The 21712-nt window shown below is 37.0% G+C and overlaps 1 protein-coding gene across 1 annotated transcript in view; it reads left to right on the top strand.

Moving 5' to 3' along the window:
- LOC112163358 (collagen alpha-1(XXVII) chain A) overlaps positions 1–20323 on the top strand; it is a gene marked incomplete in the record, with an annotated part of 69567 nt that extends 49244 nt beyond the window's left edge. The window contains 38 exon segments of the mRNA XM_024299720.2: positions 65–109; positions 227–280; positions 365–418; positions 2940–2993; positions 3530–3583; positions 6241–6294; positions 6458–6502; positions 7058–7102; positions 9917–9970; positions 10778–10831; positions 11108–11161; positions 11236–11289; positions 11369–11422; positions 11505–11612; positions 11702–11755; positions 12516–12623; positions 12730–12783; positions 13182–13235; positions 13397–13453; positions 13567–13620; positions 13692–13745; positions 13818–13871; positions 15089–15142; positions 15292–15399; positions 15974–16081; positions 16282–16389; positions 16494–16547; positions 18048–18110; positions 18193–18246; positions 18328–18363; positions 18462–18479; positions 18577–18612; positions 18704–18730; positions 18838–18888; positions 18964–19132; positions 19211–19320; positions 19392–19610; positions 19687–20323. Coding sequence (XP_024155488.1) covers positions 65–109; positions 227–280; positions 365–418; positions 2940–2993; positions 3530–3583; positions 6241–6294; positions 6458–6502; positions 7058–7102; positions 9917–9970; positions 10778–10831; positions 11108–11161; positions 11236–11289; positions 11369–11422; positions 11505–11612; positions 11702–11755; positions 12516–12623; positions 12730–12783; positions 13182–13235; positions 13397–13453; positions 13567–13620; positions 13692–13745; positions 13818–13871; positions 15089–15142; positions 15292–15399; positions 15974–16081; positions 16282–16389; positions 16494–16547; positions 18048–18110; positions 18193–18246; positions 18328–18363; positions 18462–18479; positions 18577–18612; positions 18704–18730; positions 18838–18888; positions 18964–19132; positions 19211–19320; positions 19392–19610; positions 19687–19833 — 2634 coding nt within the window.
- Between the last annotated feature and the right edge of the window lie 1389 nt (positions 20324–21712).

Genomic DNA, 21712 nt, shown 5'->3' with positions numbered 1-21712 from the left:
ATAAAAAAAAACCTCTGCATTAGTCAAAGTACTCTTGCAACTCATACGAAATGTATCACTGCAGGGAGAGCCTGGTGTTACAGGAAAACCTGGACCCATGGGAGAAAGAGTAAGAAACCCTTGACATTGCCACTTCCTGTATTGAATGACTCTGTTTTTTTTCCAAGCCATTCATCCAAGAATGTCTTTCCATCCATGCATCCAACGTTGAGTTTCTGTGTTTCAGGGCTTGCTGGGTTTCATCGGACCTGTGGGAGAGGCAGGACTGGCAGGCGAGAAGGTAAAAAGGAAAAAATCTTTAAGCCTGTTTACTTTAAATGTTTTCCCAAACGGGCTTTGAAGGATAAATCCCTGTGCATTTCAGGGGGATCGAGGTCAGATGGGCGTTCCCGGACCACCTGGAGAAAAGGGATCAACGGTAAGACTTGGTGGAAAATTAAAGAGATCGGCAGTTAATCAATAAATATTCCTACTATAAAAAAAACATACTTTATTTTCTGGAGAACTCTGCTTGTCCTTAAAACTCACATAGGTAGACATGTGTTTAAGCCATTAAAGAAATCCACATGAACAAGTCCAGCAGTATGAGAAGAAAAAGAGCCCTCTGAGACTTCTTCTGGCTGTGTTTTTAGGCTTCGGAGGACATTTTTACCAATCACATGTTAGATTAAATCAGGAAATATAAAGCGAAATAAAGGTCGCAGCAAGAAGTAAAATAGTGGCTGGATCTATTAACTTGAGCAGGGGTGGCAAACTTAATCGCACAAGGGGCCAAAATCTAAAACACACCTTAGGTCGCAGGATAAACATTTATTGAACACACTAAAACTATTTTTTTAACCTTAAAACTAACTTTTTAAAATGTTTATGAACTAGATGTATAGCATTAGCTGTGATAATGCTAGCGTAAATGCTGTAAGCTGAATTTAGCCGCTGAAAATGCTGAAATTGATGGCTGAAAATGCAAACGCTGATAGCCAGCTAAAAGCTAGAAATTAGCCTAAAAATGGAAAAAAAAAAACTTAGGTCAGCCAAAACAGCTTGATTGTAGCTGAAAAAATAGCTAAACTTCAAAATAGTCTGACAATTTGAAAAAAAAGCCTAAATTAGCCAAAACAGCTAGCATGTAAATATTAGCCTAACTCCAAAATAGCCTAAAAATAAAAATTTAACTAAAACAGCTTGCATGTAGCTGAAATATTGGCTAAAATCCAAAATAGCCTTAAAAACAAACAAAAAAAGCCTAAATTTGCCAAAATAGCTAGCATATAGAAGAAAATATTAGCTAAACTCCAAAATAGTTTTAAAAGATCTGATTAAAAGCCAAAATAGTCCAAAAAGCTAGGAGAATGCCCATTTTTAACCCTTGAAAACTGTATCTTTTTTAACATAATTATGAATTTAAAAAACAGGCAGGAATATTATTCCATAATAAATTAATTTAAACCTAAAAAAAACTTTCATTATTTTACCTTCCGTAAAAATATATTTTGTCAAAATTATACAAGTTAAAAAGCAAGATAACATTGGGCCATTAATAACAATAAAATAAAATGATCTGGAGAGCCGGATATAATTACTCGGAGGGCCGGATCCGGCCCCCGGGCCTTGACTTTGACACGAGAACTAGAAGATCCAGATGTTTTACGGATTGCATTTGCTCAACAAGCCTACAGAATGCTGAACAAATCCATCCTAAAATCACCAATGTATGTTATTCCCTGGGGAATTTCTTGATATTGCACTTTAGATCAATTTGAGGTTGTAGGGTTTTAGAACATCATCCGCTGGACTTCCTAACTGCATGTTGTTATAGCTGTGGTTTTACACACGGCAGGAGGCATCCAGCTCCTTAAAATGAAGGAGGAAGTCATTTTAATGGGTCGCTTTCAGTGATTTACAACCTCTTTAAAGCAATTAATATTTAAAAAAAAAAATGGAGGATGTCCTGTATAACTTGTTTTATTTGGTGTTATTTTTCTCATTATGTGAGTTCATTTTGTGAACTCTTTGACCCTTCATGAGTTTTTTTTAAGTGCTTAAATACAAATTGGACGGATTTCATTAGAAATCCTCTCAGAGCAAGTGGGTTCTCCATGAAGCGTTTTTCTATGCGACACAGACCATCTAATGTAAATGAGGGGCTGCAGTGGGAAACAATGTAGTCATCACTCTTCCAGAGGTTTCCTGCTGCTGGCTCCCATCCAGGTGGATTTCTCTGAGGACTTCTCCGCTCGCTCACAGTCAAAGATTCTAAGGAAGTTCTCTGTTGGCTCACTCCTTCTGTTACAAAACAGAAACAGACCATCTGGAAAAGACAGCATCATACAAACTGAAAGGAGCTGACCAGCAGATATCCGCGGCCGCTGACAGAAAACCCAAACTGCAGGCATCAGTGATTTATTTCTGTGGGCAAATGACATCAGAGGTGCCTACTGCGCTATAGGCTTACATATTAAATGGATTTTATTGTACTCAGATGTTCTGGCTAGTATGAACAAAACACTCCTTATTGCGCGTTTATGCTTTACAAATGACCCAGCCTGAAAATGTGGTTTAGCAAAAAGGAAAAAAAATAGAGAGAAGCAGCCAAAAGTGGTATGTTTCCTGATGCTAAGTCTGTTTTCTTCTCCAGTTTTCCTGTTAGGTTAAATGTGCTTTTCTATCTGGACCCCATTTCTGCAGATGAATGCTTTACTGTTGCTGTACGTGCTTTTGTGTGGTAAAAATTTACTGCAATTTACAGTGGTTTGTGTCTTTGTGTCAACACTTCTCTAATTGAGCTCCGTTTGGAAATTTAACTCTGTTCAAATATGAGCTCCAGAATTCATGGTGTTATTAAACGAAACAAAAAAATAATATGATTACTATTTCCAGGTTGTTAGTCTTATCAAAGTTTGTCACTTCTGTTTTTGTGTTTCCGTATGAATGTACAACAGGGTCACCCAGGAATTCCAGGTGAGACTGGACCTCCTGGACCACCAGGAAGACCAGTAAGTGACAACATTTTTCCCTGATCTTTCTTCGCGTAGCATGGAAGAGAAATCTGTCAACGAATACTTCCTTCTCCAGAATTGTTGCTTTTTTTCTGCTATTTTTTTTTTTGAAGTAATGAGATCTGACAGGCTCCTGCTGGATTTGCATTACCCTCCTGTCAGTCAAAAACCCAACACCTATATCCAATTAGAAGCTGCCACTGCTTTGCCTTCCCTCCCCTATGCTGTGTCCACGCTTGGCAGAGTCCAGGCCCGGCCCGGGTTCAAAGAGAGGGGCAGTAAGCCACCAAAACAAACATAAATATGGGGCTTTGGGGTTCAGCAGGACAGGATTCCTGAGTAGACCTTTTAATTGGTGTGAGTGACAGATCTAACAACAAACCCCACATTGTGTTCAGGAGGTCAGGCTGTCTCCCCCGCCTGGGTCAATAGCCAGGGGGCCTTGTGGTCTGTCAGTGCAAACCTTTGTTTTATCTCTCCTTCTTTTTTTTCCCGCTCCCTCTCTTTCCCTTTTTATCCCCTTTGTTTGTCAGGGCCCTCCTGGAGCGTCTGGCCCAGCCGGTACCAGAGGACCTAAAGGCCTTCGGGTGAGTTTCAGGGTTCACACCAGCTATTTTTACAGCTTCGTTTTGGACTAATGTTCTGTATCTTGGCAAGAAAATACGTATGCTCCCAAATCTTTTTTATTTATTTAAGTGAGTGAGCAAAATGATGAAAAAGAGCCAAACGGGGGCTCCCATTTCGAATTAAGATAATTCAAAGTTGAATAAACTGTGGAATAATACATTTTATATAATAGATCATTGACTGAGAATGAAGGAAATATTTTCTAGAGGTCTGACTCCACTAATTGGGTTCAAATTGTTAAGTTTGACCTGGTTTTTGTTTACCTGTTAACCACTTACAGACTAATGGGTTACAGGGGAAGGGTTTGACAACTTGGATTAGATTAACAGCTTCTTTTCCTAGAATATATGTCTAATATTGCCTTTCCTCTAAAACTACACAGATGGGAGTCTTTAATTGGGATAGATTATTAGAAAAAAAACAAACGTATCTCCTAACTGCTAAGTTTTATTTAAGAAAAAGCTAAAACTCCACTGTTGGGCAACCAAAATGTAAAATCCTTAACAAATATTACATTTTTTCCAAATATTTTGGAATATCTGACCTATTTACTGAAAGAAACGTTTTAGCAAAATTTTTATTTATGGTAATTTAGTCTCATAAGCTGCAAAAATTCAGTTTATATGATACAAACACAAATGCGACACACAAATTCACAGCTTAATTAAGTCTTTTATAAAGATTTCTATAAAGATTCACAAATAAACTGTATTATCACAGACATTCTTATATTCAGAAAACATAAACTGCATCCACTGCCACATGTTATTTCCTTCTAAACAGTACATTTCCTGCTAAAAAAAATGTAATATTGAGGAATTTAACCCTCTGCTCGATACGGTAACATTTCTTCCTTCTGTTTCTCATTAGTTGAGATGTTCTGATATCAGGAACTGTCTTCAAATAATCATAAATCAAAACAGGCAGATTTCTAGGGTGAGGCCATTGCACCATGGTAAATATGAGTCTCTAATACTATGGCAGAAACATTTAGCTCTAAAACTCGTAAATCAAAACATTATTATCATCATTTAACCTAATAATATATATTAAAATTTAGCAAACTAGGATATATAACGCACAGTTTGGCAAATATTCTGGCAATATTCTGAATGAAAATATTTAAATATTTTAATGCAGTCTTGCATGAGATATGACATTTTACATGTTTATCTTTTAAGTTGTGTTTTTTTTGTTCTTTTTATTCTCATAAACAATTAAGCCAGCTGGAAAAAAGTCTGAACTAACTGAGCTTCTTTATCTAAAACATTCATGGGAGCTGGATTTGGGCTGAATCCTTACTTTTCCTAAACTGTGTTTTTAGTTAATGCAAATGTTAGTAGGAAATCTATTTTTTAGCTTATATTGAGTCGTCCAAAGTAAGAAAACCAGAATACAATGTTAAAAGCAGTCACAAAACACTCTTGAATGAGTTTCCAGAATGATTTTCTTTTATTCTTACGGATTGTAAATAAACTAAAAATATCCTACTAATAGGATATTAAACATTAGATTCCAAATCAAACTTTCCTTGTAGAGTTTTGCACTGAATGTCTCTTGTTTGTAAGCTACTTAGGGGGAAAAAAAGCATGGAAACTGACAGAAATGCAGCATCTGTCTCCACTCACATGTGCCGTTGAGGTTTTTTTTTTTTTTTTGTAACATTAAATAAGGTTTTGGAATCAGAGAACGAATGTACGAGACATCATGTTGGCTTCGAACTCTGGTTTCTGCGTCTGGACTATATTTACTTGTCACAAAATTATTTAATCGTGTTGACTCAAACTTAGGGATATAAGGAATCTCCAGTCTCGTCTGCATCTTATAACTCCAGCAAACAAATCTGCAGTAAAGGTTTTCTATACTCAAGAACATTTAGAGCTGTTTATACTTTTATTTATGCCTAATTACAAAAGGGTTCCTATCCATTTATTGTTACATTTACTTAAGAGATTTTCCATGCTGGGTGAAATATTTTCCCCCAAACTTTGGCTAATCAAGTAATGTAAACACAGCTAGCAGGTAGCAAGTACCCCAGACAGGAATGTTAATGAGCAATGCTCATCCAGCTCTATGTATAATAGGCTTATAGCACTTGAGTAAGTAGTGTTGGGCCAAACTCCCACTGAGCCGCGTCATCAATCACTCAAACAACAAAGTCTCCTTTGTGGCCGTGTCACTTTAGATTTGATTTTCTTTAAAACGAGAGAATTATTTGTGTAATGCAAGAATGACTGATTTTTTTTAATCAAAAAATAAAGCTTCCACAATTTAGATGAGAAGTGCAAACAGGTGCAGGGCAGATGCATTGTTTTGGTTCACTGCCTGCCTCCCGTTTATTATCACTCGACTCAAGTTTAACACGCCTTTAAGCACTTACAAGTAACAATGTTTGACAGTCTGCCTGTTCTGCTGCTGCGTTGAGGCTGAGCTGCGAGCTTTGACGCTAAATCTAGCATCTAGACCGTGCAATTCGCTGATTGGTGAATTCCAGTTCATAGACAGGGATCATGGAGTGCTGTCGGTGTAGAGGGATGCTGACTTTCAGTGCACTGAGGCTGTCTGGCAGGATTACAGTGACCTCTGTTGGTGATGGCACAGCTGTCTTGTGTTTCAGGGAGCAAGAGGGCCTGACGGTCCAACAGGCGAGATGGGCTTAGAAGGCAAGAAGGTAAAGATCCTGGCGTTGAAATTCAGCACATAAAGCAAATCATGGTTTATCTGTTAAAAATGGGGGAAAAAAAAGCATAAAGTATTGCACTGGGATGAAAGGAAATCTTGGTAAAACCCCAACTTTAAATCACTGGCTTTCTCTCATCCTATTTTATCCGCAGGGTCCTGATGGTCCTCCAGGAAAAATCGGATTCCCGGGATCACAGGTAAAGCTCTTGAGCATCTTTCTACTTTACTTTTCCACTCATATTTTGCTGCTTATGTTCCTCAGGAGGGTCAAGATATCAGTTTGATTTAGAAGTCATACGAGATAGAAGCAGTTAGAAGCCCAGTATTAGCAACGGCGTATCATGTTAGAGGAAGAAAATAGGATTCCTGGTCAGATTTACACTCCTGACATTTGATTTTTTTTTTCTATTTTTGCTATGTGCACTAAATAATGAGATTTAGTAAAGGCGTCTGTAGATGCATTAAAGTATTTAAACTTATAAAAATTGAATTTATCACTGGTGTTAATTTGTTTCGTAATATAAAGAGTTTATAAATTTCTTAAAGTGGGAGTCTGTATAATACATTTGTAAAAGTTGAAGCAGATTAACAAAGTGAAGTTTGACAAGTAGGGCGTTTAAGTAATTACAAATGCAAAAAAGGTCAGATCATATCTAAAGATGAGGCATAAAAACCTTAAACGATTTTCATGTAAATGTCAATCTGATGGGCATTAAAGTCATTCATCGTGTTTTATTCTGTTCCCCCTCAAGGGAAAGATTGGAGAACCAGGGGAAACTGGGCCTAAAGGATTTCCTGTAAGTTCCTTATCATTCTGCTGACATAGTTGAGTGTTTGGTGCAGGACCTGAATGCTAAAGTGGAAGGTTAAAAACTAAAAATATTTTTATAATAAGCTTGTGAGGCACCAATTGCATAAGGCTGCAAAAAAAATGCCTTTTAGCATTCACCCTCATCCAATGATGGTTTAAATATGCAACATTTCATACATATGCACTGAGATTTAGGGGATCAATCTCGTGATAAGCACCAGTTAGTAAAAAAAAAAAGACCTAAGATTAGTGAGTCAGAAGTTAAAGAAAGCTATTAGATATATCCACATGCTTTCATGTGCTGGTCAGGAATTAAATCAAATATGGGAATCACAAACAGAGATGATTTGCTGTGGCGACCCCCTAAAATAGGGCTGGTCCTCGAGATCTGCACCCTCCTTGTTTTCCAGCTCTCCCTGCACTGCTTGCTGCTCATTACCTGGACCAGGTGTTTTCATTCAGTCAGATTGTGGAGACATCTGGTGAAGCTAATCAGAGGTGCTAACCTTGCTAACCTCTGGATATTCATCGATGAAGAAGAAAGTTACCAAAAAACTCAATTGAAATATACCGTAGTTCTTTTTTTTTTTTTTTTAAAGAAAAGTACTCAGAGTTACACAAAATCTAAAGTTTAAGTAGTCAATACTCCTGCCAACAAAGTAATTTATGGCTTTGTTTCCAGAGGAAAAGTACTGATTATATGGGTTAATATAACAACGCCATGACCAATGTGTTAATAACAAAAAAATAAAAGTTTAGCACAGCATAAAAAGTGTAACATAATATGAAAAAACGTCATCATCCAGCAGAACTTGGAGATCTGGAAAACAGTCAGGGTGGTAGATCTAAAGGACCAGGAATGAACAGCCCTGCCCTACGAGGAGCTGCAAAAGGCCAAGAAAAAGATTTGATTGATCTATCCATTCTAGATTTGGGGAAAAGCTTGTTGCACTCATGACTTCTCATATGGTCCAACCAAACCAAAAAGGTTGAAACTAATAAGAAGATATCTGAAAGATCGGGACACTAATTACAGAGGAATCACAAGTTTAAGATAACGACTGTCAGTGTTGATTCATTTCAAAGTCACAAATTACTATAATTAAGTTACTTTTGTCAGAAATGTAGCTAATAGGAGTTTAAATTTTGGTAATTAAATTACAATTACTAAACTACAGAAACCCTCATTACTTCATTACTCACATGGAAATGAAACCATTTGTGATTAATTAAACAAATAAACAGTTTTTCCATTTGTTCCATGAATAATGCTGAGTTGAAAATTGGTCAAAGTAAAATGGAAATATTCAAATTATTACCAATTAGTTGAAAACAAAGATAAAAACATTTCAGTTAAGGGCAAGTTTTGTTCACTTTCCACTGCCCTAGTGTCAATGAGCAACCTGTCAAAATACTGTGTACTTTTACGTCATGTTCATGTGGTGGAATGAATAAGGTGATGCTAACGCCATTGTGTAACATCTGTTTTAATTTTGTGGATTTTACAAGGGAATCTTGATTGTGGTAACTTTATTCTCTTAAAAATATGAATGTGAGTGGATAAAAAGTAAAGTAGTGAATTACTTTTTAAACTAGGGAATGAGCAAATTAATTTGATTGCAATTAAGTAACTAAGGTGAAATAATAAATTACTTTTTAAAAGTAACTCATCCAAGACTGACGACTGTGTGAAAGTTGCAGTGATGTTGCAGACCACAGTGTGGCATGATGGGAACTTGTGACAAAAACTGTTGGACCTCAAAACCTTAAACCAGGGATGTCGAACTCAATCAATGAGGAAGGCCAAAATCCAAAACACACCTGATGTCGTGGGCCGAACGGGATAAACATTTATTGAACATACTAAAACTAAATTTAAAAAAACTTTAAAAATTTTACTTTTTAATATAACTATGAATAAAAACAGGCAGGAATATTATTCCAGAATAAATTGACTTAAACCTTAAATAACTTTCAATATTTTACTCTCCATAAAAATATATTTTGTTAAAATTATACAAGTTAGAAATAAGCGCAAGATAAAATCAGGCCATTAATAACAATGAAATAAAATGATCTGGAGGGCCGAATTTAATAACCCGGTGGGCAGAATTCGGATTCTGATTCTGGATCTCTGTGACTTTCATTCTGACCTGTATCCGGATAAGTGTCGATAAAACCTGTAAAAACATTTGCTTAATAAATGTATGATTTTTCTTTGGTAATGTGAGGAGAAAATGAGGTGGAAAATCTTTCCCTAGAGGTCAAAGAAAGTGAGACGAAGTAGATCCTACTGTAATTACTGGTGCCAAATCAAGATAGAGCAAAAGAAAATAAAGCAAATAAACCCGTTATGTTGGTAATAACCTTGAAAATCACTCACTCTAAGGTGCAACCTGAATCCAAAACCTTTACGTGAGGCTGCTATGTACAGCATTATTAACAGAATGCCAATCCATGAAGAACAACACTAAAGTGAACAAATCTTCCCTCAGATTTGACTCTTTCTCAACTTTAATTTAGTTTTTTTGCTTCATTGACTTTGGCCTTATTGGCAAATTGGATTCTTAAATCCATATAACTATTTTAAAGTTTTCATTTGTCACATTTAGAATGATATATGACAAAAGTATTGTAAACAGTGGGATTTAAGTGAGTAAGTGAAGTTGCAAGTTGTTGTTTTTTTGTCAAGTTGCAAAGTGAAGATATAAAAGGCAAATAATATAAAAACTACACCAGTTGGCAAATGATAAATACTTGTTAAGCTTTCACCAGAACTCTCTGACTTCTTTGTTTTTAGGGTGTTCAAGGACCGTCTGGACCTCCAGGGGATAAGGGAATTGCAGGGGAGCAGGTAATTTAAGCGATCCAAGGTGTTTTCTCCTCCCTCTTTGAGTTCTGTTAACTTCACTTTCTCACATCTCCACATTTCGGTTATTTTAGACCCTTTTTTGCCTTTAACATCTCACCAGTTGAGACGCCAACACAACGATTGAAATTGAAATCATGCAACAGACCTGGAAACCAAAACTTTTCCAAATTAAATACCCAATTTCAGAAGACCCACATTCGTAAACTATCGAAAAATGATGGTAAATATTGACTCTCTTTATTGTAGAACGTTTGCAGACCTTCTTGTGGTTTTGTGAGTAATGACCTGAACCAGAGGCCTTGATAGTGTGTCAGTTTGGATTCATGTTAAACTCAGAATATTGAAGACAGGCCCTCTGAGTTTTATTTGTTTTTCTTTTTTTATGTCAGAATGAAATGCTGATTTCCACCTGTTTTCTATTAAACAAGAAGTGCATCTTTTGCCTAATCTCCCATGATGCTCCATGTGCTGCTCATGAACTTTTAACAATCAGTACAAAAGGGCCACAAAGGTTGCTTCATGTGAATCCGGCTTAATATTTAGATGGAAATTAAGTCATAATTCAAGCAATCACTTTAACCCCATTGGAATAAATAGGTTCTCTCAGTTATTTTAAAGCTCTGCTAGTTATTGTTTCCAAGCCAAACTGTGCAGATGGCTTTTTGATTTATCTGTCGTTGGAGGAACAACAATAAATTTGCAAGAGATTGCATACTTTTTGCACAAATGACACATGACTGCAGTTTGATGGGCTTATTACATGATTGTCACTCGTGTTCTCCTCCACAGGGACCACCCGGCCCACCTGGGACTCTAGGACCGTTGGGGGAAATCGGCCAAATGGTGAGCGCCGGTTCAAACAAGCTGAAGACTAAATGATCAAATATGCCACATCTGTTGTTCAGATTGTGCTCAAAGATCAATAACGCTCAATGATTTAAATAAACGATCGCCAGGCTGATGAAGATTATCATCTTCATTTTTTTCTGACTTTTACATGACTGTACAGAATGGAACGCATCCTTGACACATTGTTCATATCTACCGCCAGAGAGTGATTGAATGTAATGGGGTTTTTGAAGGAATTCATTCCCCCTCCCTGTTTTTTGTCTTTGCAAGGGTCCTCCAGGCAAACTGGGAGAGCCAGGCCTGCCAGGCGAGCTTGGGGAAAAGGTGATTCGATAACTGATTAGAAAAAAACTCTTTATGTTTCAGATTTGTACTAAAAGTTTGTTTCTATGTGTCAGGGAGCTATTGGACCTGCAGGAAACATCGGAGAGCAAGGGCTGATAGGACAGAGAGTATGTTCTAGTTTAAATATAATATTTTGGCCTTTTGTATCAAGTGAAGTCAGTCATTTTAATGGATGTATTTGTACAGGGAGAACCAGGCTTGGAAGGAGATCCTGGCCCAGCTGGTCCTGATGGAGCTAAGGTGTTTGACAAAATCCCTGATGCAAAATCTCATGATGGGTTCTTATAAATTTATATTAAACAGATTGTTTGTAAAATATCAGGGTGAAAAGGGTGATATGGGCCAGGAGGGCAACAAAGGAGACAAAGGTGAAACTGGACTGAAGGGGAAGGAAGGTCTACCCGGTAGTCCTGGTTTAATCGGTGTCAGGGTACGCCACCTGTCCTGCTGTCTACCTGCACTAATTGGCAAACTTTCTGAAATCTCTCTCTAAATACTTCATGTTTTTTTCCTTTGTAGGGTCAAGAAGGAAAGCCAGGAAAAATTGGGGAAATAGGCAAACAAGGCCCAAAGGTACCAATGTCACATTATGCTTTTACGACCACAAATGTCTTTTGAAAACCACTCACTACCAAAATAAAAGATTTCAGAACAGTTTGTACTCCACTGCAATAAACATTTTAAACATGTCAAGAAAGCAATAAACTTCAACATCTTCTAGTAGACTGCTTAAATCATTTTTATGAATATTTTTTTTGGTCTTAACAATTTCAACACATGTCAAAAGCAACAAATGCACTTTATTCCGTAGCATTTTTAATTCCTGGGTTTCATAAAATGTGTTTTGTGTTAATGACTTTTCTAATGAAAATGATCTGCAAATACTTATTATTTGATTTATACTAATTATTATTCTAATAAAAATAATCTGCATATATTTTTTTATGTTTGATACTTGATTTTCTGAATTTTGATCATTGATCTGCATATGCTCTGATAAAGTCTAAAATACTCTTATTTCTACTTATATAGTAATGTGATTTATTGTTACTTAAGGATTCTTAATGACCTGAATCTTTGTTGGTAAAGTATAAATATCTGATTAAAAGTTATGAACCGAAAAATGATCATTCATGTAAAGAAAATGATTAGGTAGAGCCAGGGTGGGATTATATAAGTTCGTTTCCTCCCACTCACTTTCAAGCAATTTATAATTTGATCCCTAGTTACCCGTTGTCTGACATTCTTTGTCAAATAAAAATCTATTCTATTCTATTCTGTTCTATTCTTGTTTTTTCAACAGTTGAACGTTCCTTTCCAATTTTGTGTTTAGGGGGCAAAAGGTCACATTGGTCACCTTGGAGAGACTGGACCGGTTGGGAAAATAGGACTACCTGGTACTGTTGGGCCTAAGGGGTCCAGAGGAACTATTGGACATGTGGTAATCAGACAGTAATGACAGTCAAAATAACTTGAGTGAAACAGTGAAATAAAAACACTGTAAATAATAAATAACATGACTGACACAGTATTGTGACTCGCTTTAGGGAGCTCCTGGTCGAATGGGTCAACAAGGGGAACCGGGTCTTCTGGGCTACCAGGTGAGATGACTTTGATATATAATCCCCTTATTCATAACTGCACTTTCGGGTGGATATCGGTTGTCTACGGGCAAAAAAGTAGGCAAACTTTTACGGGATACGCAGGTGGCCTGTATAAAATTTAAATCGTAGATCGCTCAGTGAGCCTGTAGAGCAAAAATGTTCTTGTTCATTGTTTTCTATGGGTATGTCATAGTTAACACTCATATAATATTTTAGGCTGAAGTAGCTGAGATGTAGTAAAGTCTTATTTACTGTAATAAATTAGGAAATTAGACAATCAAAGTCTGTGTGGACATCCAAATGGAACTCCAGTACCGGTGCATGTGCTTTAGGCATGCATAGATGAACAAAAAAGGTTCCTTTTGTGAATGATTTCTGGCTGTCTACCTTAACAGGGCCATCAGGGACCTCAAGGGTCCATGGGGCGCCCAGGACCAAAAGGTGAAAAGGTACACTTCCTTCTCTTTATGTGCAGCATAGATCCACTTCTCTTTTTTTATTCCTCTTAATTCAGATTTTTAGACTGACCTTAGATCCAAACATGTGGAAGCTCAAAGTGTGCAAAATTGGATTTCTATTGAAATATTAAGTTTGTGGTTTGTATCTAAAGGGGGAGCAGGGGGACGATGGGAAGCAAGAGGGCCCCCCTGGTCCTCAAGGTGACAGAGTAAGTTAACCACAAATCCCTTTATATTCTCTCAACTCTTTTAATATTTTTAAGTAAAATCACAAGAGATTTTAGCTAATTGCTTTTACTGCATATGTGTCCTTGTTTATCAGGGACCCCAAGGAGACAGAGGAGAAAGAGGGGAATCAGGAGACCCTGGTTACAAAGTAAGTCTCATTACCTCAAACCAAAAATGTTTTGATCATGCGTCACTTTATTATTCTGTCATTTTATTTAGGGTCAAATTGGTGTGGATGGAGAACGAGGCAGACCTGGAGCTCCCGGAGCACCAGTGAGTTACAAAACATGAGAAAAAAGACGACAACTGTGTTGTGTCTGTGCTTGAATTTACATGTCATTATAGGGTCACACTGGACCACGAGGGCAGAAGGGACCTAAAGGGGCCAAAGGAGATCAAGTAAGTGTGAAAACAAAAGTATCTTTGTTTTTACTGAGGCAGTACTGTCTTTTCATATTTATTTCCAATTTGTAGGATTTTAAATTCTGCCTCAGAGTTTCATTAAAAAAAAATGTTTTTATACATCGGCTATCAACTTTGTATAAGTTTAAATAGTATTTAAAATAACATGAATACTGCTTCTTGAACTGCTTCCTGAAATATAACTGTAAGTTATGAACATAAATTAGTGGTAAAAAACAGAAACTCCCAAAATGCACTTTGCCTGCTTACCTTACACTAAAGGCTCATTACATTATTAAAAATCTCCTTCCAACCACCTTTTAGTTTGCAATTAAATCAATCCTCCTTGCTCTGCGGTCCATTTTTCTTGTGTTTTTCACTTTTATGAACTGCCTATTTCCTGTTGATATTGGAGGATAAAAGAAGTAGCTATGTTTTTTGGATCTTTTCTCTTTTTGGCATAAGTTGCCAAGAAACAGGGCTAAACAGAATCATCTGACAATGCGATCGTCACGGACAAACACACTTGTTTAGATTTCAGGAGCAGCGGTTTTCCTCCACTGTCAGAGTTCTCATCCAATCACCGGACAGATCCTGCTCATCTTTGTGTGACAAACTGGAGATTTGATTGGCTAAAATATCAGCCTTTACCTGTTACAGCAAGAACAAAGTCCTTGGGTAGATTTTATTCAACCCGAGGCAGTCACAAAAGCAGCCTACTATCATCTTTATAATATTATAAGGATTAAAGATCTGATGTTCAAGCAGGACCTTTAATCAGTTTGACAACTGTAACAGTGTTTCAAAAGGTCAATCAGGAAGCCGGAACTTCAGAATTCTCCTGACTAGGTTCTCACAAGAACCAAAAAAGTAGACCACATCGGTCCAGTTCTTAAGTCTTTACACTGGCAGCCTGTCAGCCAGAGGATAGACTTTAAAGTTCTGCTGCTGGTTTATAAACCATTAACACCAAAGTATACGATTGAGCTCCTGACCCATGTTTTTACCAATCATACCTCTCCAGTCATCTGAATTCGACTAGCTCCTACAGTCAAAAACAAGCATAGATTCAGCTTCTATCCTCCACATATCTAGAGCAGACTTCTAGAAAGCCTTAGATCAGCTGAAACACTCCTTGCATTTTCTTTTTATGCTTAAAAGTACTGAAAAAAGTGTAAAGCTTATAATCTTTCATTGAACTGAATTGTGTCCAGGGTCAGAAAGGCAAAAAGGGTCAGCTGGGACAAAAAGGAGCCAGAGGAATAGAGGTAAGACATGGATTTACTTTACTCATCTTCTTTCAACTATGTGTGAAATTTGAGAAAAGAATTATTTAAAACATTTATTCCTTTATTCCTATAAAAAATATAAACATATTTATCAAAGAGTTTTATGATCATTTCGCTGCTGTCTCCAGGGTCGAGGGGGTCCGTCCGGTCCCAGAGGTGTGGTTGGCCCAGAAGGCCAGGAAGGTGTCCCCGGGCCAGATGGTCTCGCTGGAAAAGATGGCAGTAGAGGCATGCCGGTAAGACTTTTTCATCAAAATCTTAAGTTTTTGTTTGTTAATCTGTTTAGGTTCAGAAATGAATTAAAACACACCAAATTGTGTTGGTGAGATGGCTTGATTTTCTTCTTTAAAATGTATAAAACTTGAAGACCTTCAACCTCTGGAGCCATGCAGATCACCATTGTCTTTGACTACTTTATGATGTTTTTTTTGAACAAATAATCCTAACTATGACTTAACTCAAAAAGTCCACCTGCATGGTTTTTTTCTCTTCTAATCAATATCGTAACCAGAAAAAGTTTATATTAGTGTAGCCATTATATTGGTCAATTAAACTAGATGTAAGGGAACAGGTATGATCATAGAAACAAACCATTAAAGTTAACTTCCTGTACAAAGTGACTAGGATGTCTTTCTGGTAAGGTTTTTTGGGTTTGTCCAAATACTGGAGACATAGAATCTCTAAGTTAGCCTGGAAATGTCTTTGTATCTTGCTAAAAGGACTAAAACAGCCCCCTACCTCATCAGTCCACTTTTGTAAATGCTGCAATCGCCTCCTGGAGAGTGCACTTATTTTATTTGTATGATTTAGGGTGAGCACGGTGACGACGGGGAACCGGGGCTTCCTGGTAAAGCTGGCGAACGTGGAAAACCAGGTGTTCCAGGACTTCCAGGAGATCAAGGAGGCATTGGACCAAAAGTATGAAAACTTCTACATGCATGAAGTGAAACCAAAAATTACTTTTGACAGCTTTACTATGCAATATGTGCACTCATGATGTATATTCTTTGGCATATGTCATTTAAAACATGCTTTAAGGAGTAGTCTTGAACCTGAGTTTGGAGCATCAAGAGGAAATCATTAAAATCAGCCATTTGATGACCTCTTTATCCACTCAGGGTGAGCAGGGCCTTCGAGGTCAGAGTGGACCGCCAGGAAAAAAGGGTTTTAAAGGTGGAGCGGGAATTCAAGGACCAAAGGGAGACAGAGGACCCAAAGGACAGCCTGTGAGTATAACAGCCATACAAACAAAACATAAACAAATAGTGAAATCTAAGATGTTCATAAATGTTCACTACTTATTTTTTAACTCGTACTGATTTCTTGCTAGGGTGATACAGGGGCTCCAGGTTTTCCAGGAATTTTAGGTGTTTTTGGGCCAAAGGTACGTTCATCACTAAACATCGAAATAAAAAGTATGTGTGAAGTAATAAGACGGGCTAAAACTCAACCTATTTTTGTTCCAGCATATTAAAAAAAGTCTGGGAGAAAATTATGAAAGAAAACTTTCAAGATTTTCATTGCACATTGTGTATAAATATTTCTTTTAATTGAAGGATTTGAGTACAAACTTTAAACAAGGCAGTTAAATGTCAAAAGATCTACAAGATACATTTATTATTAACACTTCCTATCAGCTTATTTAATTAAATAGTTTTTACTTTAAAAATAAAATAATTAAATGTGGTTTTCCCAGTTTTATTTAGATGCTACAGCTTTTTACTTTGACTAACCTGGTATCCCTAACCTGCTGTTTACTGTGCAACAACTAACATTTATAACACAAGCAGGTGAAAGAGTGGTCAGGAACTTTCTTTTTGTTGTATTCTTTTTAACCCTCTCATTTAATAGTCAAGAACATGGTGAAGGGTCGATTTTGGGACTGTCACTTTTCAATATTTACATTAAAAAAAATGCCTTAAAATTCCACTACTTCTGTGGAAGTAGTGGAAATATTCTGTTCTTTGCTGATGACACAAATCTTTTTATATTAGATAGAAATATTAAAGATAAATTGAATTCAGATTTATTATTAATGATTTTAAAGCAAATACGTTATTTATAAATACATTTAGTACACTTTTACTGGCTAGTTATACAAAATTATGTTGCTATAAAAAATAAAACCATGAAAATTGCAGCTTTCTCCAAATGGAATACAAAGAGCGCACCTTTATTATTTAAATTAAAAATACTAGACATTTACAATATGAATTTGCCTGACTTGTACATTTCTTTATTGCTCACTTTATAATACCAGTTATAAATAAATAATTACTTTACGTTCAGTCACAAAAATTTACCACAGGCTCCTAAATTACACTTACCTCAAAGAACACATGATCTATTTTCCACTAGATACCATAGACCCAAAACATGGATTACTAACCCTGACCTCCTTTTTACTGCAAATTCCTTGTCAAAATAGACTGTTAGCTAAAGGCTAATTATTTCATGTAAATTGTTCGTTTTTTTGTCATATGTCATTTTATTCCTTTGTAATTTTTCTTTAATCCATTGTCTTTTTCTTATAACATAAAATGTATGGCTTCTGCCACCTCCCTGCAGGTTTTATTGTTTTACTCAATGTAAATGATCTAGTTTTATTTTCTGTTTTAACAGCTTATTATAATTCCTAACAATCCACACACATAAAGTAGGGCTTTGTTTTTTTTTTTAAAAAAAAACAAAAGTTAGTCATTTAATTTGGTGTCGTAATAATTTAATTTAGCATTTTTACAGAAAGCATAGCATACATCTTTAAGCCAAAATCGGGTATGGGTTGGATTCCTTGAATTCCTGATTAAATTTGGAGTAATGTTTTTAGGTGTTATAATAAATGTAAAGTGAGTGTTAGTATTTATTTCTTGGTTTCATTTTCTAGGGGCCTCCAGGAGACTTTGGTCCGAAGGGCATACGAGGACCGAAGGGGCCTCTGGGGGCACCAGTGAGTGGATGAAACTGTGGATATTTTTCCAGTTAAAAGCTGATTTTTTCTCAATACTTATTTGTTTGCTTCCTCCCATTAGGGCAGAGTAGGAGTTGTTGGCCCCGTGGGGATAATTGGTCCCAGTGGAAGCACCGTGTGTATTAAAACTGAACCATTTCTGTTTTCTTTGTGATTGTTCTTCATCATTTAACAGAACTTTTCCTCCTTTTTTCAGGGTCCTCGAGGACAGAAGGGCACCTCTGGGGAACTTGTTAGTATTCTCATATTTCCTGTTTTGTACATTGTGACCTGAAAAGCAAAAAACAGAAAACATTTAGGCTAAATGTTTTTTTTTTTTTTTTTGAACAGGGATTTCAAGGCCCACGGGTAAGTATGGAATTATTATATTCTCTGTTTGCATGTCTGCATAACTGACTGAAAAAACTGAAGCCTAAACTATAGTTGTGTCATTTTTAAACATTAGGGATCCCCTGGGCCTCGCGGACCCCCCGGACCACCTGTACGTTCTATATTTTTAAAATCTTTAGTCGTTTAATTAAAATTTGTCTTTAAGATTCCCCATTTTCAATGTGTATTTTGTGCCTTTCTAGGGCCCCCCAAGTGTCCCTCTGTCATTTGTAAGTAAAGTTCTCATATTTCATTACAATAATTATATCTTTAAGAAATAAGAAATGCCAAGAAATATGGTTTTGGGAAAAAAAAATATTTATTTTTATTGTTGTAGAAAGAAGATGGTGTCTTGTTCGTGGAAACACCCACCCCCCTCAGGACTGAGGTTTGTGTGATGTCTCATGTTCACCTATAATTCCCTTCGTATTTTCTCTCACTGTTTCTTCTTTTTTGTCATTAGAATAAGCCTTTAATGGATCTTCCAATACTGGACCAGGGAGCAGAGATCTTTAAGACCCTCCACTACCTCAGTAACCTGATCCAGACCCTGAAGAACCCACTGGGCACTCGGGACAACCCTGCCCGCATCTGCAGGGACCTGTACAGCTGTGAACAGAAGTTAAATGATGGTATGTGAGGGTTAATTGTGTGCTATATACCAAAAAAAATATTTTTTTTAATATTTATTGCTGCCAATGTGTTTTCAGGCACTTATTGGATTGATCCTAACCTGGGCTGTTCATCCGATACCATAGAAGTCTCATGCAACTTTACTGGAGGCGGACAGACTTGCATCAAACCAATTACAGCTTCCAAGGTGACATGAGACTACAGCCTTGCTGTTATTGCACAAACAAAACAAATTGCTAATCATTTGCTTCTCTGCAGCCGACAGTTACTGTTGGGCGCGTCCAGATGAACTTCCTGCACCTGCTGAGCTCAGAGGCTGTTCAGCATGTCATCATCCACTGCCTGAACGTTTCGGTTTGGAGGTCAGCTGAAGACGGACTTCTTGCCCAGGGCTCTGTGAGATTCAAGGCGTGGACAGGGGAGGTGTTTGAAGCGGGAGGAGAGCTCGAGCCAGATGTTCTGGAGGATTCCTGCTGGGTAGGAATGAGATACTGACATGTTAGCGATGGAATGGTATTGCATCACTCTTCATGAGTGTGTTTTGGGCTTACAGATAAAAGATGGACGCTGGCACCAGACCCATTTTGTGTTCCACTCCCTGGACCCCACCTTGCTTCCTGTAGTTGACATCTACAGCCTTCCGAAAACAACTCCAGGCTCTCATTACCACCTAGAAGTGGGTCCCGTTTGCTTCCTGTGAGAAGCAGCTTTGAGCATGGAGGGTTGGACTCTGCAGGATGCGTTCGTGCTGGCTCGGAGACCATAACGGTCTTCAAATCGTGGCCCAAGAAAAAGGCAATCCTCCCCCCAACACAACAAAATCCCACTTGACTGCAGAAACAGAGGGAAGAAACAATTGTGGGGGGGGGTGCCATTGAGGAGTTCTTGCACTATAACGGCTTCTCTGTACGGCAAAAACGTCTTCAAGCCTTTCAAGGAGGATCTCCACATAGATGCCTGCTTGGAGAAATGAGGCCACATGATGTCTCTAGAACATTAATAAGTCAAAGGAGACAAAAAGTTCACAAGTGAACAGTTAAGATAACTTATTTTGGTACACAGTCTGTTTACTGTGTGTGCATTTTGGGAAAAACACAAATCAAAAATGTCAGAAAAAAAAGAACGAATGGAATTGGAATGGTGTAAATGTAACACACAAGCACACATACATAAAGGGATCGGTGTGCGTGTGTGTGTCTGTTATTTTACTTTTTTTTAATCTTTTGTAAAGTAATAAACTAAGTGCAATAGAAAAATGGAACAATAATTCTATATTATATACAAAGATTTATAAACGGTACCGCTTTGTCTGTCTGCGGCGCTCAGTTCCTCAATGATCACGTTGAGGTGAAATAATGCGTTTGGAGCAGAAATGCTTCAAAAGCTAGAAACAGGCGGCGCCGCGTCAGCTCTCAATTAAAAGCCACCAACCAAAGTTTGTAATCCGTCCATGTGGGGCAAGAAAATGCTTTCTGTACTTTCTGCAGAGGTGGTTACTCAGACGTTGTTGAACCAGATGCCACTGATGATCAGGAAAAGCAATGATTAGATGTCTGAGAGGAAGAGGAGTATGGAGCTCAGGTTCTCAGTAGTGTTTTACTTAGTCCTCTCTAACTGTGGAGTGTGATCGTTTCTTGCTTTTTGGTTTATGATTTAAAAAAAAAAAAGTGTTATTAATAAATCAAGACACTATTTGCAGCAGATACAGGTACAGGCAATCCTAGGTGGAGAACTGAGCCACAAAAGGGAGGAGAGTGGGTACAGGAATCCAAATAAAACCTCCATCTTTTATCCGATCCTCCCCCAGAGCATGGTGCTAAGTCAATAACTTAAGGTGCTAACTGTAGTGCTGTTATTACACCACTTGCAACAGTTTTTGAATGCTGTTAAATGCATGCTTGTTTCAAGAAAAAAACATTTAAAATGTTGAAATGTAATATCTAAAAGTCTCCAAGTTGTCATCTGATGCTTATTCTGAGTGAAATTTATCTACAAAAATCTAAAATAAGAAAAAATAAGATTTTTGCTTTTTGATCCAGCATTAATCACAGGGTTTAAAGTATTTCTAAGGATATTTTTTTTCTGTACAAATCCCCCCTCAGCTGTATTTAATATTTTTTTAGAAAGTAGTTTATATTAAATAAGATATTTCTTTCTTTTAGTTGACACAAGTGTATATAATTGTGTAAACCTTGCTGTATACAGTGGATCCCCTCTTGCTAATTTAATGTTATTTAATGTTGTGGTTGCTCACAGAGGAATTTGATGTTGGTTGAAGCAAATCTATTCTTTTCTGACTATTTTATATATCAGTTATCCCAGCTGGTTTTGGAGTTTTAAGATTTTTTATGTGTAAATTTGGGGCTCCAGAGTCAAATTTCAATGTTATTTTTGTTTTGTATTGTTGTTTTCCTATATGATAATCAACCATGTACTGTATCAGGACTGTTCTATGCTATAACTTGTGATTTAAAAGAAATATGCAAAGTATGTGAAATATGTTTCTCTTGTAAATCTGTTCTTAACATAAAAATGAGCTAAGAATACCTCACAATTTCACACAAGACTTGGAGCTTCTA

This window comes from Oryzias melastigma, linkage group LG12 (assembly GCF_002922805.2).
Source record: "Oryzias melastigma strain HK-1 linkage group LG12, ASM292280v2, whole genome shotgun sequence".
NCBI lineage: Eukaryota > Metazoa > Chordata > Actinopteri > Beloniformes > Adrianichthyidae > Oryzias > Oryzias melastigma.
This window is presented reverse-complemented; position numbering and strand designations above follow the sequence as displayed.